The sequence below is a fragment of the Phragmites australis genome, chromosome 4, assembly GCF_958298935.1.
Source record: "Phragmites australis chromosome 4, lpPhrAust1.1, whole genome shotgun sequence".
NCBI lineage: Eukaryota > Viridiplantae > Streptophyta > Magnoliopsida > Poales > Poaceae > Phragmites > Phragmites australis.
This window is the reverse complement of record NC_084924.1, coordinates 10826628-10849556: the sequence shown is the minus strand read 5'-3', so window position 1 is coordinate 10849556 and position 22929 is coordinate 10826628. Positions and strand designations below refer to the sequence as shown.

At 45.5% G+C, this 22929-nt stretch overlaps 5 protein-coding genes across 6 annotated transcripts; 3 read left to right on the top strand and 2 right to left on the bottom strand.

Annotated features, from left to right (window-relative positions):
* Positions 1-4733: 4733 nt before the first annotated feature.
* Positions 4734-6406, bottom strand: LOC133914182 (premnaspirodiene oxygenase-like). Its single transcript, XM_062357320.1, has 2 exons — positions 5507-6406; positions 4734-5366 (listed from the first exon to the last, which is right to left on the bottom strand). Exons 1-2 carry the CDS (start codon positions 6404-6406, stop codon positions 4734-4736), a joined length of 1533 nt encoding a protein of 510 aa, XP_062213304.1.
* Positions 6407-11603: 5197 nt separating this feature from the next.
* LOC133915676 (uncharacterized) lies at positions 11604-15931 on the top strand. Of its 2 annotated transcripts, XM_062358925.1 has the most exons (7): positions 11604-11899; positions 11942-12341; positions 13273-13375; positions 13910-13965; positions 14366-14530; positions 14935-15048; positions 15566-15931. In XM_062358925.1, exons 1-7 carry the CDS (start codon positions 11703-11705, stop codon positions 15656-15658), a joined length of 1128 nt encoding a protein of 375 aa, XP_062214909.1. In that variant the 5' UTR covers positions 11604-11702; the 3' UTR covers positions 15659-15931. The 2 variants fall into 2 exon arrangements, with proteins under 2 accessions (XP_062214909.1, XP_062214908.1); XM_062358924.1 differs by having other exon boundaries at positions 11604-12341.
* A 919-nt stretch (positions 15932-16850) lies between these two features.
* LOC133914181 (non-specific lipid transfer protein GPI-anchored 5-like) lies at positions 16851-17840 on the top strand. The gene has a single exon (XM_062357319.1). It carries the CDS (start codon positions 17249-17251, stop codon positions 17483-17485), a length of 237 nt encoding a protein of 78 aa, XP_062213303.1. The 5' UTR covers positions 16851-17248; the 3' UTR covers positions 17486-17840.
* An 842-nt stretch (positions 17841-18682) lies between these two features.
* LOC133914589 (non-specific lipid transfer protein GPI-anchored 5-like) lies at positions 18683-18994 on the top strand. The gene has a single exon (XM_062357665.1). The coding sequence runs from the start codon at positions 18683-18685 to the stop codon at positions 18992-18994; it is 312 nt and encodes a 103-aa protein (XP_062213649.1).
* A 354-nt stretch (positions 18995-19348) lies between these two features.
* Positions 19349-22252, bottom strand: LOC133915675 (proteasome subunit beta type-2-like). Its single transcript, XM_062358922.1, has 3 exons — positions 21964-22252; positions 21708-21831; positions 19349-19939 (listed from the first exon to the last, which is right to left on the bottom strand). Exons 1-3 carry the CDS (start codon positions 22119-22121, stop codon positions 19586-19588), a joined length of 636 nt encoding a protein of 211 aa, XP_062214906.1. The 5' UTR covers positions 22122-22252; the 3' UTR covers positions 19349-19585.
* Between the last annotated feature and the right edge of the window lie 677 nt (positions 22253-22929).

The window sequence follows — 22929 nt, the reverse complement described above, 5'->3', positions numbered from 1 at the left end:
ACTTAAAGATGGCAATGGGGCCCCGAAACCCGAAATCCGGTGGGTAATTACTCCATTAGAGGCCGGGTATGGACCACTTTTCATACCCGCGGGTCTATTAATAGGGAAAATCATCACCCATCGGGTGAAGCGGGTACGGGTCCGTTCTCCTACTACCCGTACCCGTACCCGTTCTCCTACTACCCGTACTCGTGTACCTAATCGGGCTAGTTGGGCCTAGGTGGGCTTCTGCCGCCCCTCCTAGTGGCTTCCGCCACCATTGCCTCCTCCTCCGTCACCCCTCCCTGCCGCCACCGTCGCCTCACCCTCTGTCGACCCTCCCGATCGTTGAGGGTGAGTTTCTGGGTGTGAGTAACCCGTTGGGTACCCGTTACCTGCACAGGTACGGGTACGGGTAAATATCGTACCCGTGTGCGGGTATGGGTATTGTAGCGGGCGTAATTTTTTCGCATGGGTACGGGTACGGGGTGATACAACCCAACGGGTCTAGACCCATTGCCATCCCTAATTGTACTTCTCCTCTAACTTTTCTTTGAGTTCCTTAGCTCCCATACTTGAATGTTCTTTCAATAATAGCACTTCTTTCTCTGCAATCCAGTGCTATGATATAGCCGGTTGGCTATCCTAAATAGAGCTACAAATCAGGAGCTAAACCATAGGGATTATCAAAAGAGATACTCAACTACCTAATATACAGCGTTATCGCTATCTGTTGGCATGATTGTCGGCAATAGTGCCGTGTCGGTTGAAACACAGGACACAGTAGGGAGAACATCCAGTCTAACAGGCACCAACACTCTACTAATAACCAAGCGTGCAACTAACACCAAAATGCAACACGAGCAAAAAATTAATATCCAACAGCTTGCTCTTCATGACCTCACCAAGCACCTCTCTCAGCCATGGGAAGTGTTGAAACCGCTTCATAGCCGGATCACGTGCTTCACGGCGTCCTGGACTCCTGCAACACCACCATGTATGTCCCATCCGCCCGCACCTGCCCGAATGACGACCTCGAGATGTTCTGTCTACAGATCGATGTTGTTCACCATCCTGCTTCTATTAGAGATGAGATGTCTCTTATAATCACAAAAAAGGAAATCTTTCACAATATGAGTCCCGTTCTTCTTGTTCCAAGATACCTGAAAGAAATTCAAATTATTGATAGCCTACTAAACTCACTACAAAGGAAAGCACAAGGAAAATTATATGGGATCAAGTATAACTAAGAGCATGCCGTGCCGAAGGGTTTCATAGTGTTGACTGTATCAACGCTATCGGCGAACTTGGGCACTCCACACAAGTTGTTGTCGGCGGCATCAAAGACATGCAGGTTCACAAGGTTGGTGGCGTCCGGGGATTGTCCGAGGAAAGCATTGTGGTTCAACCGGACCTCCATGAGGCTCTCCATGCTGGGGATGAACTGGTCTATGTGCCTCGTGAGGCCATGAGAGCCTGGTTGCCGACAGCCTTGTTTTTCTGGTCACTAACGTCGAGGTACTTGATCTTGCTATTTTTCGTCCCGAAGCCAGGATATATGGTCCTGTTGAAGCTGTTCCTCGCCAGCGACAAGCTCTCTGTTGGATCTAAAACCCTCGATTCCTCACAATTGCTCGTGGAAACGCTCTGCTGGGTTGCTGACAAAAATCAGCCAAGGCAGAGGCAATGAACAGAAGACTAAAGAAATGGCAAAGTCCTATATAATGTAGCATCTATAGGAGAGTTCAGGCTAACCTTACTCAATTTCAGTCTGGACTCCATTGGCACTTGCACTGAATTGCGGTTCTGCATACTAGCCTTCTCAAGCAATTTCTTGGCATAGGCTAACTGAGTGAGTGTGATCTTGCCTGATTCTTGACTGACCTCAATACCCAGATAGTACTTGAGCATCCCTAAGTCACTCATCTTGAAAGTTTCTTGCATTTGCTATTTGAATCTCCTGATCTCACTCAAATCTGCACTAGTGAGTATGAGATCATCCACATATACACCTAGCAGCAGCCTTCCTCTCCCTTCACCTCGAGTGTAGACAGCATGTTCACAAGAGTTCTTCTGGAAACCTAGCTACACCAATGTGCTATCGAGCTTGGAATTCCAGGCCCTAGGAGCTTGCCGAAGACCATATAATTCCTTGTGCAGTCGGTACACTTTGTGTTCTTCTCCTGTGTTCGCAAAACCAGGCGGTTGTGCCACACAAACCTCCTCCACAGGCAGAAGAGCCTACAGTGGAATGAAAGGACACAAAGTGAAACAACCTAATGCCACAGGTAACTCGGGTGCGGACACGACCTTAGACTTCTTCTCTTTAACTTCATCTGGGTTAAGATTGATCTCCATCTCAACAATCTAAAAGCAGCAAGACTGAGTACAGAAGATACTCAACAAGTCCTATGCTACTTCAAGGGTTGGATAGATGCATAATAGGTATACCAAGGATAAGGCTTTATAGTTTTAGTTTTAAGTGTAAAGCAGTTTATGCAGGTATCCAGTATATATTCTCTATTGATATCTTTGAAGCAGTTTAAACAAGGTAACAAGAGGAGCTATACCACACTCCGCAGTCCCTGTCATTGTGTATGGTGTACCTCTAGTATCACAAGCTCCTAACAGATTGAGCCAACAACATCATCACATGGAGATCTAGTCAACATACTCACTCATCAAAAACACACACGCCTCTGAGTCTAACCAATGACATCATAGCTTTGCATGTCCATGACTATGAACACGGCTATTCGACTAGATTTACACTCTATAGAGGTTGTACATTTGTGAGGAACCGTCCAAACAGTATTCTAATTAATCACTAAGTCGATCACTGACACGATCATGACTTCAGCAATTAAACAGAATACCGCTCTGGTAGTCCCGGCATGTGTTTTGTGCCCAAGGATCGGAACACATGCCTTCCAACATGTACATCAAAACATAGCCATCACTAAGTGTAACTGTAACTAACATTTGTATCAATAAGTAACAAGAACCAACATCACCATCTCCCACATATCGAACCACAAACCATACTCGAAACTCTACGACTGATGCAGATGGACAGAAGCATGCTCATGACCGAGAGCGCAGTAGTTCGAACTGTTTATACACCCTGCAGGGGAATACTCCTGGACCCACACGACACGAGGACCATTCGGCTTGTGTCACCGGTCAAAGTGCACACAAGGGGTACTCGTGGCAACCTTTCCCAACCAGCCCCAACCGTTTGGATCATGCATCGCTTGGCGCAGCGGTATAGAACTACTCCCGGAGCAAACTAGTACCGCTACAAGCCCACCCACTCACACCGTCGATGTCCACGCCCAAAAAGCCATAGCAGCGAAGGTATTTGGCTCGCCTTACCATTAGATCAGCATGTGATGAGTAAGGTAAGTGCTAAAGACAACAACACTGACGATTGGTGCTTAACCGACGCAAAGCGGTCTACGGTGTCTGGTTTCCTCTACCGACCTACCCAGGGGAACTCCACATCTAGGCAGAACAAAACACCATCCTAGCACCACAGCTCAGGAATCGAGAGGGGCCGCTGCCAGCATTCATGTGTAATCACCATCGGATGGCTCCTTCCAATCCATAGTTAAACTACTACTCTCATGGATAATGGTTACCACTGTTTCATTCAATATAATCTAAATTGTGTATAACTTCTTGATGAACATATCTCATGGTTTGAACCTAAGAACATTAATGTTATCGATTACCAACTTTAGACAAAATTAAAAAATTTGCTAATTTAAATGTACATTTCAAAATACCTAATTCACCCTGTAGTCTCAAAGGCCCTAGGTAGCCTTAACACTTAGCCAATAAAATCATGTGTGTGGTTCAACTAAAACATATTCTGAACTATCCATATAACAAATTTGGTAAAATTTAGACCACAAATGGTAATTCTTTTTGGCTCCTCAAGTCACCTCAGTATTACTGTTACAAAACAAATTGTAACAGATACCAACATTCGAAATTGAATAATTCAAATTCTATGATCTATTGGATGTGCATGTTTGTAAATAGGACATGTACATGCTGCATTAAGCGCTAGCAAAATTTGGAGGAAAATCGAATACAATTGCTAATGATTTAGAGAGTGTTTACAAGGCTAAATAGTATGAAATGATAAAAATGTATATAAATGTAACATTACAAAGAAACTCACTTTTTCACCAATTAACTTAGGGTTGGAAATAATTTTATAAATTATTACAACACATAAGAGGAATATTAGTGAATTTTCTCAGATTTTTGAGAATTTATTTGAGACCTTAAAAATTGATAGAAGTTCTAAAAGTAGTCCTTTTGGATTTTTTTTTTATTTTGAAACCTACACGGGTTATTGAGGTGAATCCTTATAAAATAGATTCATCATGAATTATAGGAACTACAGAAAAAGTTTCGTGAATTTTGAAGTACAGGAACCCCACTGTCCAAATAGAGAAAGAAGGAAAAAGAAAAATTAAAATCATATCGGGTATTGTTCATCCGACACTGAGTCCCGCCAGATTATTTGGCGTGACTCAGGCTTCCACATCAGCTCCACGTGTAAAGGCGCTGGGGCAAACGCTAGCGTAGCTAAATTGGTCACGCCATACAAATTGGTGTGATCAAGTTGGGAGTGACGCCAAGAAATTTGGCGTGATAAAAGAAACTACTTCCTGTAAATTTAGTTCCCCTTGTACTTATTAATAAAATATTAGTTTAAAAAGAGCTAAAATAAAAAAAATTCACGCCACTGCCGCTGGACAAGGGACGTAGGGACTAGCACAGAGCATGAGAGGGTTCTTCCTCCGCACGCCGAGCCCCATGGCCTCCTCCATGTCGACCTCGTCCACGCCAAGAGGTAGCCTCCAGTCGAAGTGGTACATGAGCTGAAGCAGCGTAAGCTCCATGCCGGCGAGCCCGTAGTTGTACCCAGGGCACATCCTCCGCCCAGCTCCGAACGGCGTGAACTCGAAGTGGAGCCCGTGGAAGTCCACGGCGCCATCCTCCTCGAACCGCTCCGGTCTGAACTCCTCGGGGTCCTTCCAGTACCGCGGGTCCCTCGAGATCGCCCACGCGTTGACCACGATCCTCGACTTGCCCGGCACCACGTACCCGCCGAGCTCGGTCGTGTCGATGCTCTCCCTCGGTACCAGGAGCGGAGCCGCCGGGTGCAGCCGGATCGCCTCCTTCATGACGAGCTTCAGGTACTTGAGATCGCTGTTGCGGAGGTCGGCCTCGGTGATGGTCTCCTTCCCGTGGAACGTCCGCCGGATCTCGTCCTGCAGCTTCTTCATCACGCGAGGGTTGCGGGCGAGCTCCGACATGGCCCAATCCGTCGACGAGCCGGACGTCCCCGTGCCGCCGGCGAACATATCCTGTAGTTATAGATACTTGGTACGTGAGGACAGTTCTTTAATTAATTAATGCGTACGGATAATGTTTCCATACAAATTATTTGTCGACGTAATCGGATGGATTCTGTCTTCTGTCAATAAAGAAAACGATGGAATCTTACCAATACGACTGCTTTGATGGTGTTGTCCGTGAGTGGAAAGCCCAAGGAATCGTCGTTCTTCTGAAGGGTGAGCATGACGTCGACGACGTTCTCGTCGACGACCTCCTTGCCGGCGGCGAGCCTATCGGCGCGCACGCTGCGCCTCTCCTCGATGATGTCCACGAGTATGCTGTCGAACGTTCTGTGGATCTCCCGGAGCTTGCGCTTCATCCCGCTGACCTCGCCGAGCACCTCCCTGAGCCGCGGGAAGAGGTCCGGCACGTTGAACCCGCTGGACAGCCCGATGACGCGCTTGATGGCGTCCTGGAACACCGCCATGTCGGGGCGCACCTCCCCGAACGACGACCTCGAGATGGTCCGGCTGCTGATGTCGTACACCATCCTGGTCACGTTCACCGGCGTGTCGGGCCCCGCCGCGCGGACGGCTTCCACCTGCCGCTGCACCTCCTCCTCGCGGATGTACTGGAAGGAGAGGATCCGCTTGGGGCTGAGCACCTCGTGGATGCAGAGCTTGCGGATCTTGCGCCAGTAGTCGCTGGTGGGCGCGAAGATGATGTCGGTCCATCCGTAGCCGCAGATGCCGCCGACAAGGAGCCTGGGGCGGTTGGCGAAGTTTGGGTCCTGCACCTTGAGCACCTCGCGCGCAAGCTCCCGCGAGGTCACCACCACGAGCGGCATCGGCCCGATCTTGAGCATCATGATGGGCCCGTGCACGGCCGCCAGCTCCCGCAGGCTTCGGTGCACGAGCGTGTTCACCACGTGGTGCACGCTCCCGATCGCCGGCAGCGTGCGCGGGCCCGGCGGGCGCCGGAGCCGCCGGGAGGCCCCTGGCCGTAGGAACTGGAGGATGGACACGGCCAGGAGCGCCAAGAGGATGGCGTTGTACATCGTGTCGTCCATGGCGTCAGATCGATCGATCACTCTGAGGACTTGGCTGGTGATCTTCTAGTGAGCTAGCTGGAGGGTGGCAGACGTACTCAGTGGTCTATGCTCCAGCCGTACTTATAGCGGCAACTCACTCACTGTACATACGTGTCCGCCCACGAAAGTGTGGCATATAATAAACAGATTCACTTTCGTGACTCTTCGGTTAGAACGATTGGACCATTGTACATTCCAGCCAATTACCTAAGTTGTCCTTAGGCACTACAAAGAGTATTCAGGAGTGGTCGAAGGCCAAATAGGGCGCCGCCGATCGAAACAAGGCGTTGCACGCTGGCAGACACATCTAATTCGCGTGCTCGCAGCTAAAGCGCGAATCATCCCGACAGCCCTCTCCCCACACCTTTTTATTTTCAAATCTTTTTCCCTTCCCGTATTTCATTTTTTGAAAAGTTTACACGTATAGGGTCCAGATTAGTGACTAGAGTAGATGAATAGTTATTTTACAAATTTTTTATTGAAATAGATGGTCTACTCCCCTCAAAACACACATGTGGAAAAGATCCATGAGTATACACTCGTATATGATTTTTATGTCTCTAACAATAAGAAAAATAACTTCCCTAGATGAAAAAATTTCAGCATTCAAACAAACAAAAAACCACAACCAAAAAGGATAAACTCGCAATAAAGCAAATAAACCAATAAAAAGAGACTAGAAGGAGATGAATTACGAGCATATGTAAGAAAATAATCTTCATTAAGCACTGAAGATTAGCCTTATTTTATGCAGATTATAAAGATTTTTATCTCACAAAAACTCTAACCTATTACAAAGACTAAGTCTATCCTCTCATCTCCTCCAAAATCTATTACTAGGCTCTCAAATGGCTGGCTCACGCTCTCTCTATAACCTTACTCCTCTATTTATAAACCTAAGGAGGTTACTTGGCCCTTAAATTTCCTTATTCTCCAAATACCTCTAGCCGGTAAGGCACTCCTACCTACCACTAGGGTATTTTGATCAAGATTTCGCTCCATCCATCGAATGGCCACGGCTTCTTCACGACTTAGCTTCGCCTTGACGCAAGCTTCGCGATGATGCTATGTGAACCTCCAGTCCTCCTACGATTTTAAGATCAAACCGTAAAACCCTAGCACAATTCTCAAAGCATAACTAGTCACCACTTGCTTCGCCTCAAACAAGGGCTCCAATGTCGACGCGTGCCCTCCGTCTTGTGATCTTGATCGCCGATAAGTCTCTCTCGCTAACGATCCATCAGGCTACCTTATCATTTGCACCGGCATCCCTTTCGCTTGACTTTATCAACACGCCGTCTTCATCAACCTTCATCTCATGCCTTGCTTAACCTCTATGTGTACCGCTAGGATCATCCTTGACTCCGTCCAGCCTCTTTGATCGTCTAGCACTAAGCTCCCTACTGGCCCTGATCATCCCACTGTCGACCGTCAAGTTGCATCCATCACCTGCACACCATGAGACAAACAAACATATTTATCCAAATACAAAGATATATCTAGATTATCATAAAATCATAAACCTTGACTCAGAGCATATTTTGCAGAACTCGTGAACACCGAATGTTCCGGTGTGTTTACGCTATGAACACCAGAGCATCCGGCGAGCATAACTCCTCCGAGAACTGGAAAAATTAGCTCTTTGCAAAAATTACTCAAATGAGATGCTCTGGTGATCTTATGTCAATCACCGGATTATCCAATCAGATCAAATGCATCACTCTCATTTGCAACCTCGTTGTAAGAATTTATTCGGTGAATAGTCTGGTATGCACAAGACACAAGCATCGGACCATCAGGTGTCTTCATCTCCACCTGACTCGCTTCTACAACTTATCTGCAAGAATTAGTTTGGTACTTTGTCAGGTGTTCACAAACTCAGTACCGGACCATCCAACGTTTGCTTCCAAATCTGCTTCAACACCAAAAAAAACTCTGGTGTGTCTTGCTTGGCAACACTAGATCATCCGTTGTAGCCAATTTTTCAAACACCAAACATTCCAGTGAGTTCAAATTTCCTGAACTCAGAAACAGACAACTCCAGCTTCAACTTTGATTAGCCACGAGCAAGATCAGGCACGTACAAGCTCAATTCAACTCAAACTTTGTCAATGACTGATCACACAAATGAACTAAGGCATTTATCCACTTGGTTTCTCAACACGAGAAAAGTTTGGCTCAAAAAGTTTTGAGAAAAAATTTGCATGAGAAACACTATATGAAAAAAGGTTATAAGTGACAGGTGATAACCATCATGGGTGACGATCCCGCACCCGTTACCCAAAACGTGTCACTGATGATTAGTCATAAGTGACGGGTAAGAACCCGTCACTAATAAGATCATTGGTGATGGGTCACAACTTGATCCGTCACTAATGAAGGTCATAAGTGACGGGTCATAACTTTGACCCACCATTTATAAAAAGTCATAAGTGACAAATCAAAGTTATGACTCGTTACTTATGCCTGATGAATGTTTTTTGTATTTTTCAGACACGAAAAAAGTCAAAAAATATTTTTTCACCCGAGCCATCCCAACGCATGATCCATCACCACTCGCCACATGGCACATGATATTTTTTACACTATTTTTATACTCTGTGTTATGTAGGAATCGAACTCACGATCTTCGCTCGCGTGTGTTTTGAAGAAAACCAAGTATTTTATCATTTTAACATTTTTTGCCGAATGTCATAAGTGACAGGTCACGGTTATGACCCGTCACTTATGATTAATTTTTTACCAAATTGTAATTTGATAGGTGATCCAGAGTAACCTTCGGTAAAATAGACATAACTTTTACATACAGAGTTCAATTTCAACAATATTTTACTCTACGAACATTTATAGAAAAAGTTACATCTGTTTCTTCCCGATTTTATCGTGTTTGGTGAATTTTTTAGGCCAAGAATGGCTTGGAAGATTGAGTTTTCGTCCTCTAAAGTTTTTGCACTATTTTTAGAACACACGTTTGTGTCCATAGCTGCCACCTCTTACGTCAAACTTGAGTAAAAATGTATAATGGTTCTTATTCTAGTGCTACTAAAGTGAGAAAAAATAAGAGAAAAATATAAAAAATTATCAGCATATACATATATTCCCAATATTGTATTCTCTCTCTATGTATGTGTGTGTATATATAATAATTAGGAAAATAACATAGAATAACTGAGTATATGAATATACTACCATACATATGTACACACGCATGGCATAAACCAGAGTACATGCACTTTTACATCATATAAAATGATAGCTCTATGTACATATCGATCATGTATATCTATAAAAATAACCATAAATGTCATTGATGATTTAGTCTTCGGTGACGAGTCACAACTTGATCTATCACTTATAACTGGCTAGGATGACATGTCGTTGATAAATTAGTTATTAGTGAAGAGCACAACTTGACATGCCACTAATAACTAGCAAGGATGATCTATCACTGATGAGTCATCATATATGACGGGTCATAACTTTGATCCATCATCTATGACTAGCTTAGGATTAGCCGTCACTGATGAGTCGTCATAATGACGGATCACAACTACGACCTATCACTAATATCATCAGTGACCAGTCACTCAGTTTATAGTTTTTTTGTCTATTTTTCACATAGTAAAAAGTTTTGAGAAAAAATACAATGAAAACAGTTTTGCTCAATAAAATTTGGAAAAAAATTAAAGAGAAAAGTTTTCTCAGAAATTTTTAAAAAAATTACTTGGACCTTACACTACAATCATCCACGACTTAAGCTGTAACGGTCACACGCGAAATAGGATTTCTACTACAGGCGCCATGCGAGAATGAGCACATATGCTTAGGGAGGGGCTTCCGAATCGTTAGTTCTGCTCGTCGGAGGTATCCAAGATCAGCCCCTGCGTGTGTTACCCTAATCCGATTATTATGCATGGGTGCATGGCCTTTGATCACAGGTGCCGGCCGGGCAGCAGGCATGCAGCCATCGGCACTTCGTTACCAACAACACAGTAGCTATTCTTGCTTTGTGATTAACCCGGCGCCGCTTCGAGATCTACAAACGAAGTACAATGCATCGAGTCTCTTGACAGTCTCGCGGAGCCTTAATTTTCTCCGCGTAATTTTCTCCGGCCAAGATAGGAGCGTGATAAACTACACAGAAAAAAAAATAACAGTGGATATGATCAAGCCCGACGGCTCGTCGGCCGTACCGCGGACAGGCAGGGGCGTCCGCCTCGCGCGGTCCCACCGAGGCGGAAGGCGGCCGGCCAGATGCCGCCGTCCGCCAACACCCTCTCGGGTCGCCGCGGTATTGGGCCTGCAAAGAGGTTGCGATTTTGCGATTTGTCTTGCCGTCCAGCCGCGTTGGCGCCTGCCTGGGCCTGGCCATTGGGGCTTGGGCTCCCGCCAGGCGGGTGGGGCCTTCGCCGCGCTTGGAGAGGATGTGGTCGCGGTTGGCTGCTTGGGCCAGCCCGGTTAGAACATGTACAGTAGGATAGTGAGAGGAGGTATTTATAAGAAAAATTGGATTTTTTTTTAACCGCATTAACGCAGGTGCTTACTGCTTAGCGGAGGTAAGGTGCTTTCTTAAGCACCGGTATGTTATATTACTGCTAATAAGAGAGTTAATTATATTTAGTTATATACAGTTTTTGTTTGCATTAGAAATTACAATTTTTAAATACCTGTAGTCTTTGTTTGTAGTAGAAATTATAATTTTTATATCCGTATTTAATATCTTTAAACACCTAGTATTGTTCATACACAGTTCCTTATACTGTGTGCATGCATAGTCACCGCCTGCTGGCAAAGATCCGCTCACTGCACACCACACGTGTCTTCAGATATGTGATCAGAGTCCATCTAGGCTGTCAGAGTTGTCGAACCATTGGGGGATTGTTGTGGAGGAAAAAGACATCAAAGAAAGTGAGCTCCTGAAATACAACTTTATATAGCCTTGTGCACGTATGAATTATCTCATTATCAATTTCACTCACATGATATGTATCCATATATTAATTCTCTCATATATTTATAATTTTTTTATTTATCACTTGATATGAATGAATCTTAATATAATAAAGGATATTGATAAACCTGAGGTGCAACACTTGCCGAAGCTCCTCTACCATCCGGCGCCGGTCGTGGTCCCCATCCGATCACGGCATCCCCAGCCCGCAGCCTCACATCCTGATCCTGCTCCCCCACACGCTGACGCTTCTAAAAAAATCCCTCCCGCTCCTACCGCCACCCCCTCCTCCGCATCGCGCGGCCCAGGCCACGCGCCGCCGCCATGGCCGCCGCCTCCCTCCTCGAGGCCACCCGCCTCCTCTCCTTCCCCCTCCCGCGCCCGCGCCCGCTCCCGCCCTGCCGCGGCCTCCATCTCCTCCTCGGGCCCCCGCGCCTCCCCGCCGCCATCCGCGCCCGCTGCCTCCCGCCTTCCGCCGCCGCGAAGGAGGGGCCGGCGAGGCTCCACCACGCGCTCAGGAGGTCCGTCATCGACTCCCTCGCCGCGCTCCACGCGCTCAGGAGGTCCGTCCTCGACTCCCTCGCCGCGCTCAAGAGGCCCGCGCTCGCGCTCCTTCTGGCCGGCGCGCTGCTCGTGGCGGCATCGGCGGGCCCCCATACGGCGTTGGCCGCCTCCGGGGGCCGCGTCGGTGGGTCCGCCTTCTCCTCTCGGTCGTCGTCCTCGTCATCGTACGGGTACACAGCGCCGGCGCCGAGGGGCGGGTACTCGGCCGCGCCCTTCTACTCGCCCTCGCCATTCGTCTCCGTAGGCCCGGCAGTCGGCATCGGATTCGGGGGCTCCGGGTTCCTCCTGACGCTCATGGGGTTCGCGGCGTTCCTTTACCTCGCCGGGTTCCTGTCGGACTCGTCCAGCGGCGGCAGTGTGCTCACCGAGACGCAGAAGACTACCGTCCTCAAGCTTCAGGTAGGTTTTTGCGGTCTCTTGTGTTCAGGGTTGTTCATTCGAGGATAAATTTACATTAGCATAGATCAAATTGCCGTAACCACATCATATGTTATATTCTTAGCTGTAAATTACACAATGAAATGTCGTTACATTGGCCACTGCTAAATGTAATCCACTTACTGATTTGGCACACCATTTCAACATGTTGGTTTAAGCCGTTGCTTAGATGCCATTGTAATTGAGCCTGCAACAGTGGCGGTACACTGGATACCTTGAGACTATTTGGTTCTAGAATTCTTTTTTTTTTCCTTGAAGCTTTACTACGAGATAATTATATGTGTCATTATGCAATGAAAGCATGTCAAATATAATGTGATCTACTTAGATCAATATGGTTTGGTTTAGTGTTCTTTAGATACAGAAGTTATATGCAAAAATAAGAGGGCCCTCAGCATGCTCCCAAACATACAAAATAGCTGCATTAGGATTAATTAGTGATGTTGCGCATATTGGCATTTCCTGAAGATTTTATTGGAAAGAGCTATGCAAAATAAAAAGGATATTGCTAGATGTATTTAGTTTGATTTGCTGCACACTTGTTGGTGGTACTCCCTCCATTTAGAAATAATTGGCCACTTTGACTTCACCATTCAAAGTTGTGAAAACATTACATATGTTAATTATTCAATGTACCTGGATGCTTAAGTAATTAGTAAGTAGTATTCCGGCATTTCTTTCCAGATCATGATATATGTTATTACACAATGTACCTAGATGTACTATAAGATCAGATCTGCTTGCTTCTATTAATTTGTTTATCAGTAGCGCATGCCATTTTGTTTTCATAATATACATGTACAACAATTACAGAAATTCACATACAACATCCAATTATTGATGTGTGGAGCAGAGGAATCCATATATAACTTCATAATACATTTGTTGCTAGGTTGGCTTGCTGGGCATGGCCCGATCATTTCAGAAGGAGCTTGATCAAATAGCTGAGAAAGCAGATACATCTACCCCAGCTGGGTTAAGCTATGTGTTGACAGGTGAAACCAAGTCATACATGCTGCTTCATTTTACTACCTTGGTGTTATGGAGTTCTATGGTTGGCAATAACATAACTGTATTATTTCTTGATTCTTATTTTTGGCATTTGAAGTCAAGAAACTGCTGATTTTCCACTGTGCTGGCATTCTGTTCTCAGATAGTTTGTTTCCTCTCTTCTTGTTTTAATAGCTGCTGATTGGGGCTTGTGCCCCCTTAGGTTGTTGGGAGGGATTACTTTCATACTCTGTTGGACACAATCTCTATCTATGATGGAAATCGGGGCGTTTGTTTTTGTCCCTCGGTCTCTAACAATACTTCTTTATTTTATAATTTCTCTATATTAGCAATGATGCATGTCTCCGGAAAAAATCAATATCTTGATGAGATATTCAAGCACAGGCTTGCAGAGAATATGCGCCACAATTCCCTCTTAAAGAAATTGTAAATATATGTTATTTTCGTAAAACTTTTGTCCATTTTCTATTGTGTTGAAATAACTATAACTGTTTGGTTGTTGGTATGCTGTTCTCCAGAGACAACATTGGCTTTACTACGGCATCCAGATTGCTGTATCTCAGCTTACTCATCAGTAAGCACACTCTGCCCTTCAATTTATATTTGTCAATTTATGAAGTAGATTGCAATTTATATCTTGCGTCCTTCTAAATTTATGATTACTGACATGATGTTATTCTGCTATTTGTCCTGTAATGTAATGTTATGCTGCTTTACCATACCTCCTAGAAAAAGGAAAGACAAGATTTTAGTGTTTGTTTTCATTTCACCAATTATGAAACAATCTTAAACTCCTTAGTTTTGGAGCATACTGGAGTATATATTTTCCTACATTTTTTTTGTATGTTGTAAGCAATATATACATTCCATACATGGGCACTATATTATGTATTTAGTAGCAAGGTTTTGTAGGTTTGGAATTGGATAAGTTTCTTGTTTGGATATTTTTTTAATCTCTCTTTGTTGTTCTAAAGGTGGATGTGAAACGAAGCATGGATGATGGGGAGAAACGTTTCAATCAACTATCAATTGAGGAGAGAGGCAAGTTTGATGAGGAGACACTTGTGAATGTGAACAGCATCAAGAGGAATAAAGCAGGCAGCCAAAGATCAAGTGATTTTAGCAACGAGTACATTGTGGTATGTAACCAAACGGTATACCAGGCTTTTCATGGAGTATATTATGTGCATGCAGTGATGTTGGGGACCTACATGATGTGTAATATCTTAATGTCGGATTATATCATTCGACGGTGTGATGATTTATCGGCCAGCATTAGTAGCATGTACATTTTAATCTGCTTTATAAACTTTGCTGATACCATTCAGGATGCCTCTTGTCATTCAAGAATTAATATTAAAAGAAACATTGCTCTGTAAGCTTTCATTCCAGTGATAGGAGATACTTACCACTCCATTATGTTGTTCTTTGGTTTCTGATTTCTAGTATTTATAGGTTTGATTAATAAAATGTTTCTGATTAGCTGTTTTGCTTGCAGTATTCACATCATGATATCTAAGCCTTTTTTATTTCATATTTGTAGATAACCATATTGGTTGCTGCTGAGGGAGTACATAAGCTACCTGTTATAAATAGCAGCAATGATTTGAAGACAGCTCTACAAAAGCTTGGTGCCATACCGTCAAGCAAAATACTGGTATCCTTTGATTGTTTCTTTTCTTTCTTATTCTATCATAAAGTTTGAATTTCAGTCCTACAATCTCTACTAATGAGTCATTACATGTCAATTGCATTGGAGTAAAATAATGTGAACTGGCATTAACTTGGTTGCAATCACCAAAATTAACAGTTCTGTAAAATAGTATTTGTTCCAAAATTTAATTCTGCTTTGTCCAAAAATAGTTCTCAGTCCATTACTCTTCTAGGAGGCTAGCATATCTCAAGTCAGGAAATCAATAACGCATTGTTGTGAGTTGTGACATTTGATAAGCAACACCTTGCAAGATTACAAAACATTTAGTCCGAAGCAAGTTGGATAGGCTAGAGATGAAACAAACAAGGGCCACACGAATTCGTTAAAAAAAAGAACAAGAACCACACGAACCAACATCTTGTTAGATTACTTCCTTAAAAATTCAGATGGTTGTCTGCCTTTTGTTGATATTCTTATGCTACAACAATTATGTCTGACACTTTGTTAACCTTCTTTACAGGCAGTCGAGGTCCTATGGACTCCACAAAATGAGAACGACACATTGTCAGAGCGAGAGCTCCTTGAAGATTACCCGCTTTTGAGGCCTCTATAAAACAACAAGTTGCAGGTTTCCCCTGTGAAGAAAGAACAGGTTGTAGATTCAGTTTTGGCGGTTATCTTATTAACTATAGCACAGGTCTTGTATTGGTAAAAATATAATTTGTAATTGACATCACTGTTAGCAGGCAACATAAAAGTTGGCCTACATGGCAGAACCTGTAGTGCAATGCAGTGCAATTGTATGCTGTAGTCTTGTTCAATGTTCCTCACACAAGTTTGTAAATAGATTGTTACAAATGTACATGCGAGTCTACATTTGTGCTTATACCCATTCTGTGTCGTGCCATGTAAGACTATAGTTCACTGCAAGAAACATGGATGAAAGGGGAAAAACAAACATAAGATTCAACGAAATCTTACAGACCAATTCCAAGGTCTACAGTTTCGATGACAACGATAGAACACTGTGTGATCATTGCCAGGCACCATCTTCTTGCCGTGTTGAAACTATGTATATCTTGCCAAATGTTGGTCTCCTGCCAGTTATCAGGTTGACACAAGCAACTTCCTAACCAAAATTTATATGTAGAGAACAGGAGCAACAAAGTCTCCTTATGATATTTTGGTGCTAATTAAATACCGTTGCTAGCCTCATCTAACACGTCAAGGATAAAGATCTGATTTCAGTCTGAACTCCAAATTCGCAGCACATTTGCTTAAACAAGTCCGTAACGACTCATGTACTAGTTGAATGGTAGTATTCATTTCCTGATAGAAGTAGGAATCGGCGGCTCAGCAACATCTACCAACTCATTCAGCTTCCATCGCAAACCACTCCTATAAAAAGCTTACACAGGGAACGAACGAGCGCTACCTGTTTGGTAGAGCAGGCCGTTGAGGCTGACGTCACTCGATAGGAACGCAAGCCGACAGTCCATTAGATCATCTCTACCTATTTTCTCTTTACTCAGTTCTTTTTATGATTGTCTCTCTGTTCTCATTTTTTTTATTTTTTCTCATTTTCAACAGCTCTCTTTCGAAGAGATTTGTAAAAAAAAAAAGATAATTCCGTCCTGTAGAGAATGATCTTGTGAATTCATTCGTGAAGGGAAACCGTTGGAACACTGAACTATAATTCACAAAGGGATTCTGGGTCGTGAAAGAAATCCGTTAGGCATGATCTTAGTCCGCATAAGAATTTATATGTTACTTTATTTTTCACCTATTAGTACATAAGTGGATAAAAAATAGAACTATAATTGTGATTAAACACGCCTCAAAGCCCGTAAGCCTGCACCGTTTGTATCCCTACACGCGGGATCGAACCCGGTGCACACCTCCTTTCTTTGAGTATGGAGTGCCCCTACGCTAACCTGAAAAAAAAAAGAGCACACAAACCCATAAGCAACACAACGGATTGACGAAGTTGCCAGCAGCACCAGTCCCAAACATCTCAGCAAGAAGCCTCGCATCAGACCGTAACAACCCGAGAAAGAAAATGGCTGCGAGTGGGATAGCAAGAGCGGCGCCCTTGTAGCTCCTGGCCGCGGCCGTGGTCTCGCTGCTGGTCGCGGCAGCGTCCGCGCAGTCCGGCGGCGGCGGCAGCGATTGCACGTCGGCGCTGGTGAGCCTGTCCCCGTGCATGGACTACATCAGCGGCAACGAGGCGTCGACGCCGAGCAGCTCCTGCTGCTCGCAGCTCAGGACCGTGGTGCAGTCCAAGCCGCAGTGCCTCTGCGCCGCGATCGGCGGCGACGCGTCGTCCTCCCTCGGCGGCGTCACCATCGACCGGACCCGCGCTCTCGGCCTCCCCGCCGCGTGCAACGTCCAGACCCCGCCTGCTCCATCGATGGAGTTTCAAGGCATCGGTGCGCGTTGATTGGTACGCTTTTTCTCACGTTGCTGAAAGGAACTTTTCGTAGATTGGATGCAGGGTCAGGCGGTGGATCGAAGGCCACGCCGATGACGCCTTACCTTGCATCGGGCGGCGCGTCGCTCCGGGGGCCGGCAGGTTTGGTGCTCGGGCTTGCGGTAGCTGCGGTTTTTGACGCCGTGCCGGCTCCGTGAGCGTTGTGATTCAGGATGTGTAGGGTCGTGTGAGCTTTCAGTTGAGCATCAGCTAGCAAGCAGAATTTTGAGCGTCGTGTGCCTCTCCGTGGCTTCTCCCATTTTGTGTTGGGGATGCTATTGCTCTCCCATTTGTACCATTGGTTGTTTCCTACAGTCGCAATAAAGATGCCAGTATCTCATGGTGGACACTCTTCACGTCTTGTTTTCAATATCGTATATAACATTATCTTATCTTAAAAGTTAGGTGCAAATGTTGCTCGACGTGTCAACCATGCGCCTGACTAGAGTCAAGTCAACCTTAGCAGCCATCAAATCTGGCCCATCCCCTTCGATCTGGCCTCCTCTCTGCACCATTCCATCGTTAAATTAACATAGGTGGTGCGTGAGGCTACGGGGTTGGCGTTTTCTCGACGGACGGCAGGTTTAGAAGGAGGTCGGTGGGCGGCAAGCCAGCCCGGCAGAGGAGGCGGGTGCAAGGGTGGAGGAATGAGGCGACGGGGACACCACCAACAGCAGGTAGCGAAGGATGGTTGGTGAGCGATACCAGGGCAAGGGGCAAGCGGAGATAACCCGACAAAACCGGGTTAGCGTGACGGTGAGAGGCGAGGGAGTGAGCACATGAGCCGTTAGAGACACGTGCAGCCAGGTGGGCTAGTGAGCTCTTCACATCACCTCGTGGGGAGAAGAAATAGACGCGAGGAAGAAGAAAAGAGGAACACATCTAGATTCAACAGCTGTCCTTCGTCAACTAAAAAGCCTTAAAATTTCAGACACATGAACAATAGCATTGCCCTTAAATTAAAGGTTTTCCACTCCTTCCTCTTCGTTCCCCATCCTCCTCCTTCCTCTCCTTGCTCTCACAAAAAAGCACCTACTGAAAACCAACACCCAATGCAAAAGGAACACGGAGGCACAGAACAGATGAACCAGATAGCCAGCACGACATCCTTCCAAGAAGTTCGTAACAAAAAGCCTCGCATCAGGCAGTAGCAAACCCAGTCAAGAAATGGCTGTGGCTGCGAGTGGGAGAGCAAGGCCGGCGCCCTTCTGCCTGCTGGCCGCGGCCACGGCTTCGCTGCTCGTCGCGGCGGCGGCGGAGGCCGGCGCGCGGTCCGGCGCCAGCGAGTGCACGTCGGCGCTGGTGAGCCTGTCCCCGTGCGTCAACGACATCAGCGGCGACGACACGATGGTGATGAGCCGGTGCTGCTCGCAGCTCATGTCCGTGGCGCGGTCAAAGCCGCAGTGCCTCTGCGCCGCGCTCGGCCTCCCCGCGGCGTGCAACGTCGAGGCCCAGCGCGCCAGCGAGTGCAACGGCTGAGCGCCCGCCCAATGGAACTTCTAAGCATCGGCGCACGTAGATTACGGCTCTTTCTGACGTGTGCTGAGTAACTCCTCGTGTTTGGGTGCAGGGTCAGGCGGTGGATCGAAGGCGTCGCCTAGTACGCCTTACCTGGCATCCTAGCCGCGTCGCTCCTGTGGCTCGCGGGTTTGGTGAACAATGTGTCAGCCGCGTGAGCTAACAATGTGGCTTAGTCCCATTTGCGTTGACCCTGTAACCCTGAATTGTCAGTAATACCCAGAACAGTTTACTCCAACTGTTAAAGTTGTGATACTTTGATAGAATAAGGGAAACACGCAGTAACAACCAACAACCATTCCATAAGGCAACAGAGAATGCAAACCGCAGGCTATCTACTATATTAGACAAGTGCGCAGCAATACAACATCATCGAGAAGGAAATAGCAACCAAAACGCACATGAAACATGCAGAAGTACACGTCTGGGCTAAAATTGCAACACAGTTCCAGGTCCCAATATCTTGTGATTACACAACAGTGATCAGAAACAATTAACATAATGGTTCAACCTGCAGCCGATGTCCACCCAAAGGGCAATAAGGCAATAACCTCAAGCAACGGTCGTAGTTGCAGCTGTCGTTGTTGCGGGATTGTCGCTGACATTTTCACGCCTCGCATACTCCCTCGCCCCATCCTTATCCACAATCTTGATCACAAAGTTCTGAGGCGCAACAACCAATCGCAACCGGATTTCCTTAATACACTTGTCAACAAGATCTACTGCTTCCTCAATAGTCATGTCCGGGTGATACAACTTGTCCATCAGCGACAAGCAGAAATAAGAGCCATACCCGAAAGCACCTTTGTCAATCTTGTGTAAGGTTGCAATGTAGTCGATGTAATACATGGAGGCGCCAACATCCTTATCATAACCGGCCAGTATAACATTGACCATATAGGGATTCTAGAGAAAAAACATGAAACATGGAGTGTCAAGGGAGAGGAACGCATAGGACCTCAAAGCGGACATAACGAATTAGCAGACAATGAAGAAAAAGGTATTAAAGTGTTCCTTAGAAAGGAAGGCAAAATAAAAGAGCATTACAGAATATTGACTGCAATTTTTTTTGAATGAAATCACAAATGGTAGGACATAGGGAGCACATTTCACGGCTGCAGCGAGCATCAAAAGTCAACATCTGTGCTACACAAGTAAAGGAGAATGAGAAAAGTTCACCAGTTTATTAGAGCCAAGATCTCTACTCTCTTGTAACCCTCACAGGAATATGGCAAACAACTAATGTGGAAAATAATATACTAGCCATGACTATTATTCCAGGTCCATCAATTTCATATTGCTATATCAAGTAACATCTTAAATTTCATCTGTATATATAGTGAAACATCATTGATCAAGTAAAAATTAAGATTAGACAATACAAACTGGTAATGTACTATTGCAATTGTACAAACAAGATCCCTCTTAATATTCACCTATAGTACGAAAAAATGGTCGACAGGGAAACAACAAAAAATCATAAAAGGTATCATCTTCCTGAATGGAAACACAAGAAATAGTGCATCTTAAATCACACTGTGAATTTACAAGCAGCACATGAATATTGTTATCGTCAGGAGCTCCAGGAACCCATCTGCTGGAAAACTGCAAACGTGCTACTATTTTTTTTTTTTTGGGGGGGGGGGGGGGGACATGAAGACACACAGCATATAGCCAGATCATTCCATCTAATCTGCAAAAATGTTTTGCTTGACTTATCTTAGACTTATTTGGGTCTGGCCACAAGCTAAAATTAAGATATGCCAAACAAATGGCACACATCACACTACATGTAAGATAGGTAATCATTTTTTACTGTGCTGGCTTAAAGAGAACAATAATAGCAAAATATTAGCAACTTCAAGGTATAGATTGCTAATGAATCAAAAATATGATTTCAATGTCACAAGAATTTCGTAACAAGTTCACATCATATGAATGTGCTACAGTTTAAATAACAGGAGTGTCCACCATACAAGTTAGTTCAAACTACAACATGTATTGAACAGCATGGTGCTAGCAGATGCTAGGAGAAAATCTCATATGCAAACATCATAGATTTCCCCTCAAAAAACTCAAAGATGGGGAAAGGCCACAAAAAATATAAAGACATTAAAAATGCAATCTTTAGCAAGCATGCATGAGTCAATTCACTAAATCTGCAAAATGGCATCAGTTCATTAGGAGCTGGCATGTGATGTTCCTTTTCAAACCAGACGGTATTAGGTTTTTCTAAACATTAGTAAATGACTAGAACTGACCCAGTTCATCCACAAATCACTACAGCAAATGAGTAAACTGCTTAAAAAACTCAACTTTACATGAGAAGACCTAAATATCTCTTACGCTTGCAACTATAAACCCATGTTTCAGTTGGCCAAAATTCCTCAATCACACCATCTATGCTGCTGCCTTAAGGAAATAAGCCCCCCTTCACCTAATAAAACTCTTAATCTGTAATCACTCTCGACTACAACCGGAACAACACGCAGTAATCTCAGTCCAATCGAACTCTAGAACGCCCAAATCGGCCTTACCCTACGCCAACCCTAATCCACCCCGAATCGAACTCTAGAACCCAAAGCGACCTTTTGCACTCTACAAAATCTACCTTTTTGCAGGCAAATCCAGGCACAAAGCCGAAAAGCGGAATAAGATTAGGTTGGATCGGTACCTTCCGGAGGGCGGTGGCGAGCTCGCCGCGGGTGAAGTTGGCGGTTGCGGCGGTGGAGAGCGGGATGGTGTTGCGGAACTGGTACAGGTGGAGGTTCTTCTGTATGTACTCCGTAAATTGAACCCTGCGCCGCCACCATCATAGCCCCCAGAAACCCAGCCAGATCGGTATCAGATGGCGCGAGCACAAAAACCCTAATAAAACGAACATGGAATCGACCGCCGAACGAACGGATCGGCGAGGGCGGAGAACCTACCGGTCCCCAGGCTCCCCTGAAGCGCCCATCAGCTTGCCCGAATCGAGGACCATGACCTTGTCCTCGTCGGTCTTGTGGACGAGGATACTCTGCACGGCGGAGGTGTCCGCCGCCACCACCGCGAAGTCGCGGCCAACCACCCCCATAACACACTCCATCGCTGGATTTTGGGACAGGTAGAATGGCTTGCTTTTCTTCGATTTCGCGGGGAGAAGAGAAGAAAGAAGAGGGAGTACAGCCAGGGAGATGAAGCCTTGAGGAGTATAGCTCGAGTTCTCTTCGAGCACAAGAACAAAGAACCGCTCGGATTTAAGTCGGAAAGGCCCAAACGGTGGATGGCGTTAGGCCGGGGGGCTTTCGTTGTCCGGCCTGTACTGCTGCGTTCGATCCACTTACGGGTTTGAAATCAAGAGCAGAAATTGGTAATATGAAAAAAAAATCTATTCTACTATCCTAAAGTATTAATTAACCCCTTAGGGCCTGTTTGGAAGTTCTGTATATTTTTTTACTCAGAAATGGTTTACGTCTGGAATTTTTAGTCCACAAGAAAATAACATTTTACTGTTTGTTTGGGTAAATATTTCCATCTTTAACCAGAAGAAAAACGAAGAACAACCACTGCTCGTTGGCACGATGCAAGCTCGCCGCCATCTGACAAGAACTCGTTGGTCCAACGTGGCCTGGCCACCATAACGAGGGCTCGTCGCCCCGCTGGCAGCTCAGGCTCGATGCCCTGACGAGGGCATGCCGCAGCGTCGGCAACTGCAAGCTCAACGCCTCAATGCGGTCTCGCCGCTGTCCCTGCCTCAACGTTTTGATTTCCGAAGCAGAAATCGCCCCCGCCAAATCCAAATCCCCTCTCATAGCCCCACCCCCCTCCCCCCGGCCAATCAAGGGCAACGCAAATCTGAGAGTGAATTGAATTGGATTCGAGGAGAGGAAGCCATAGACAGGCATGGCCACGAG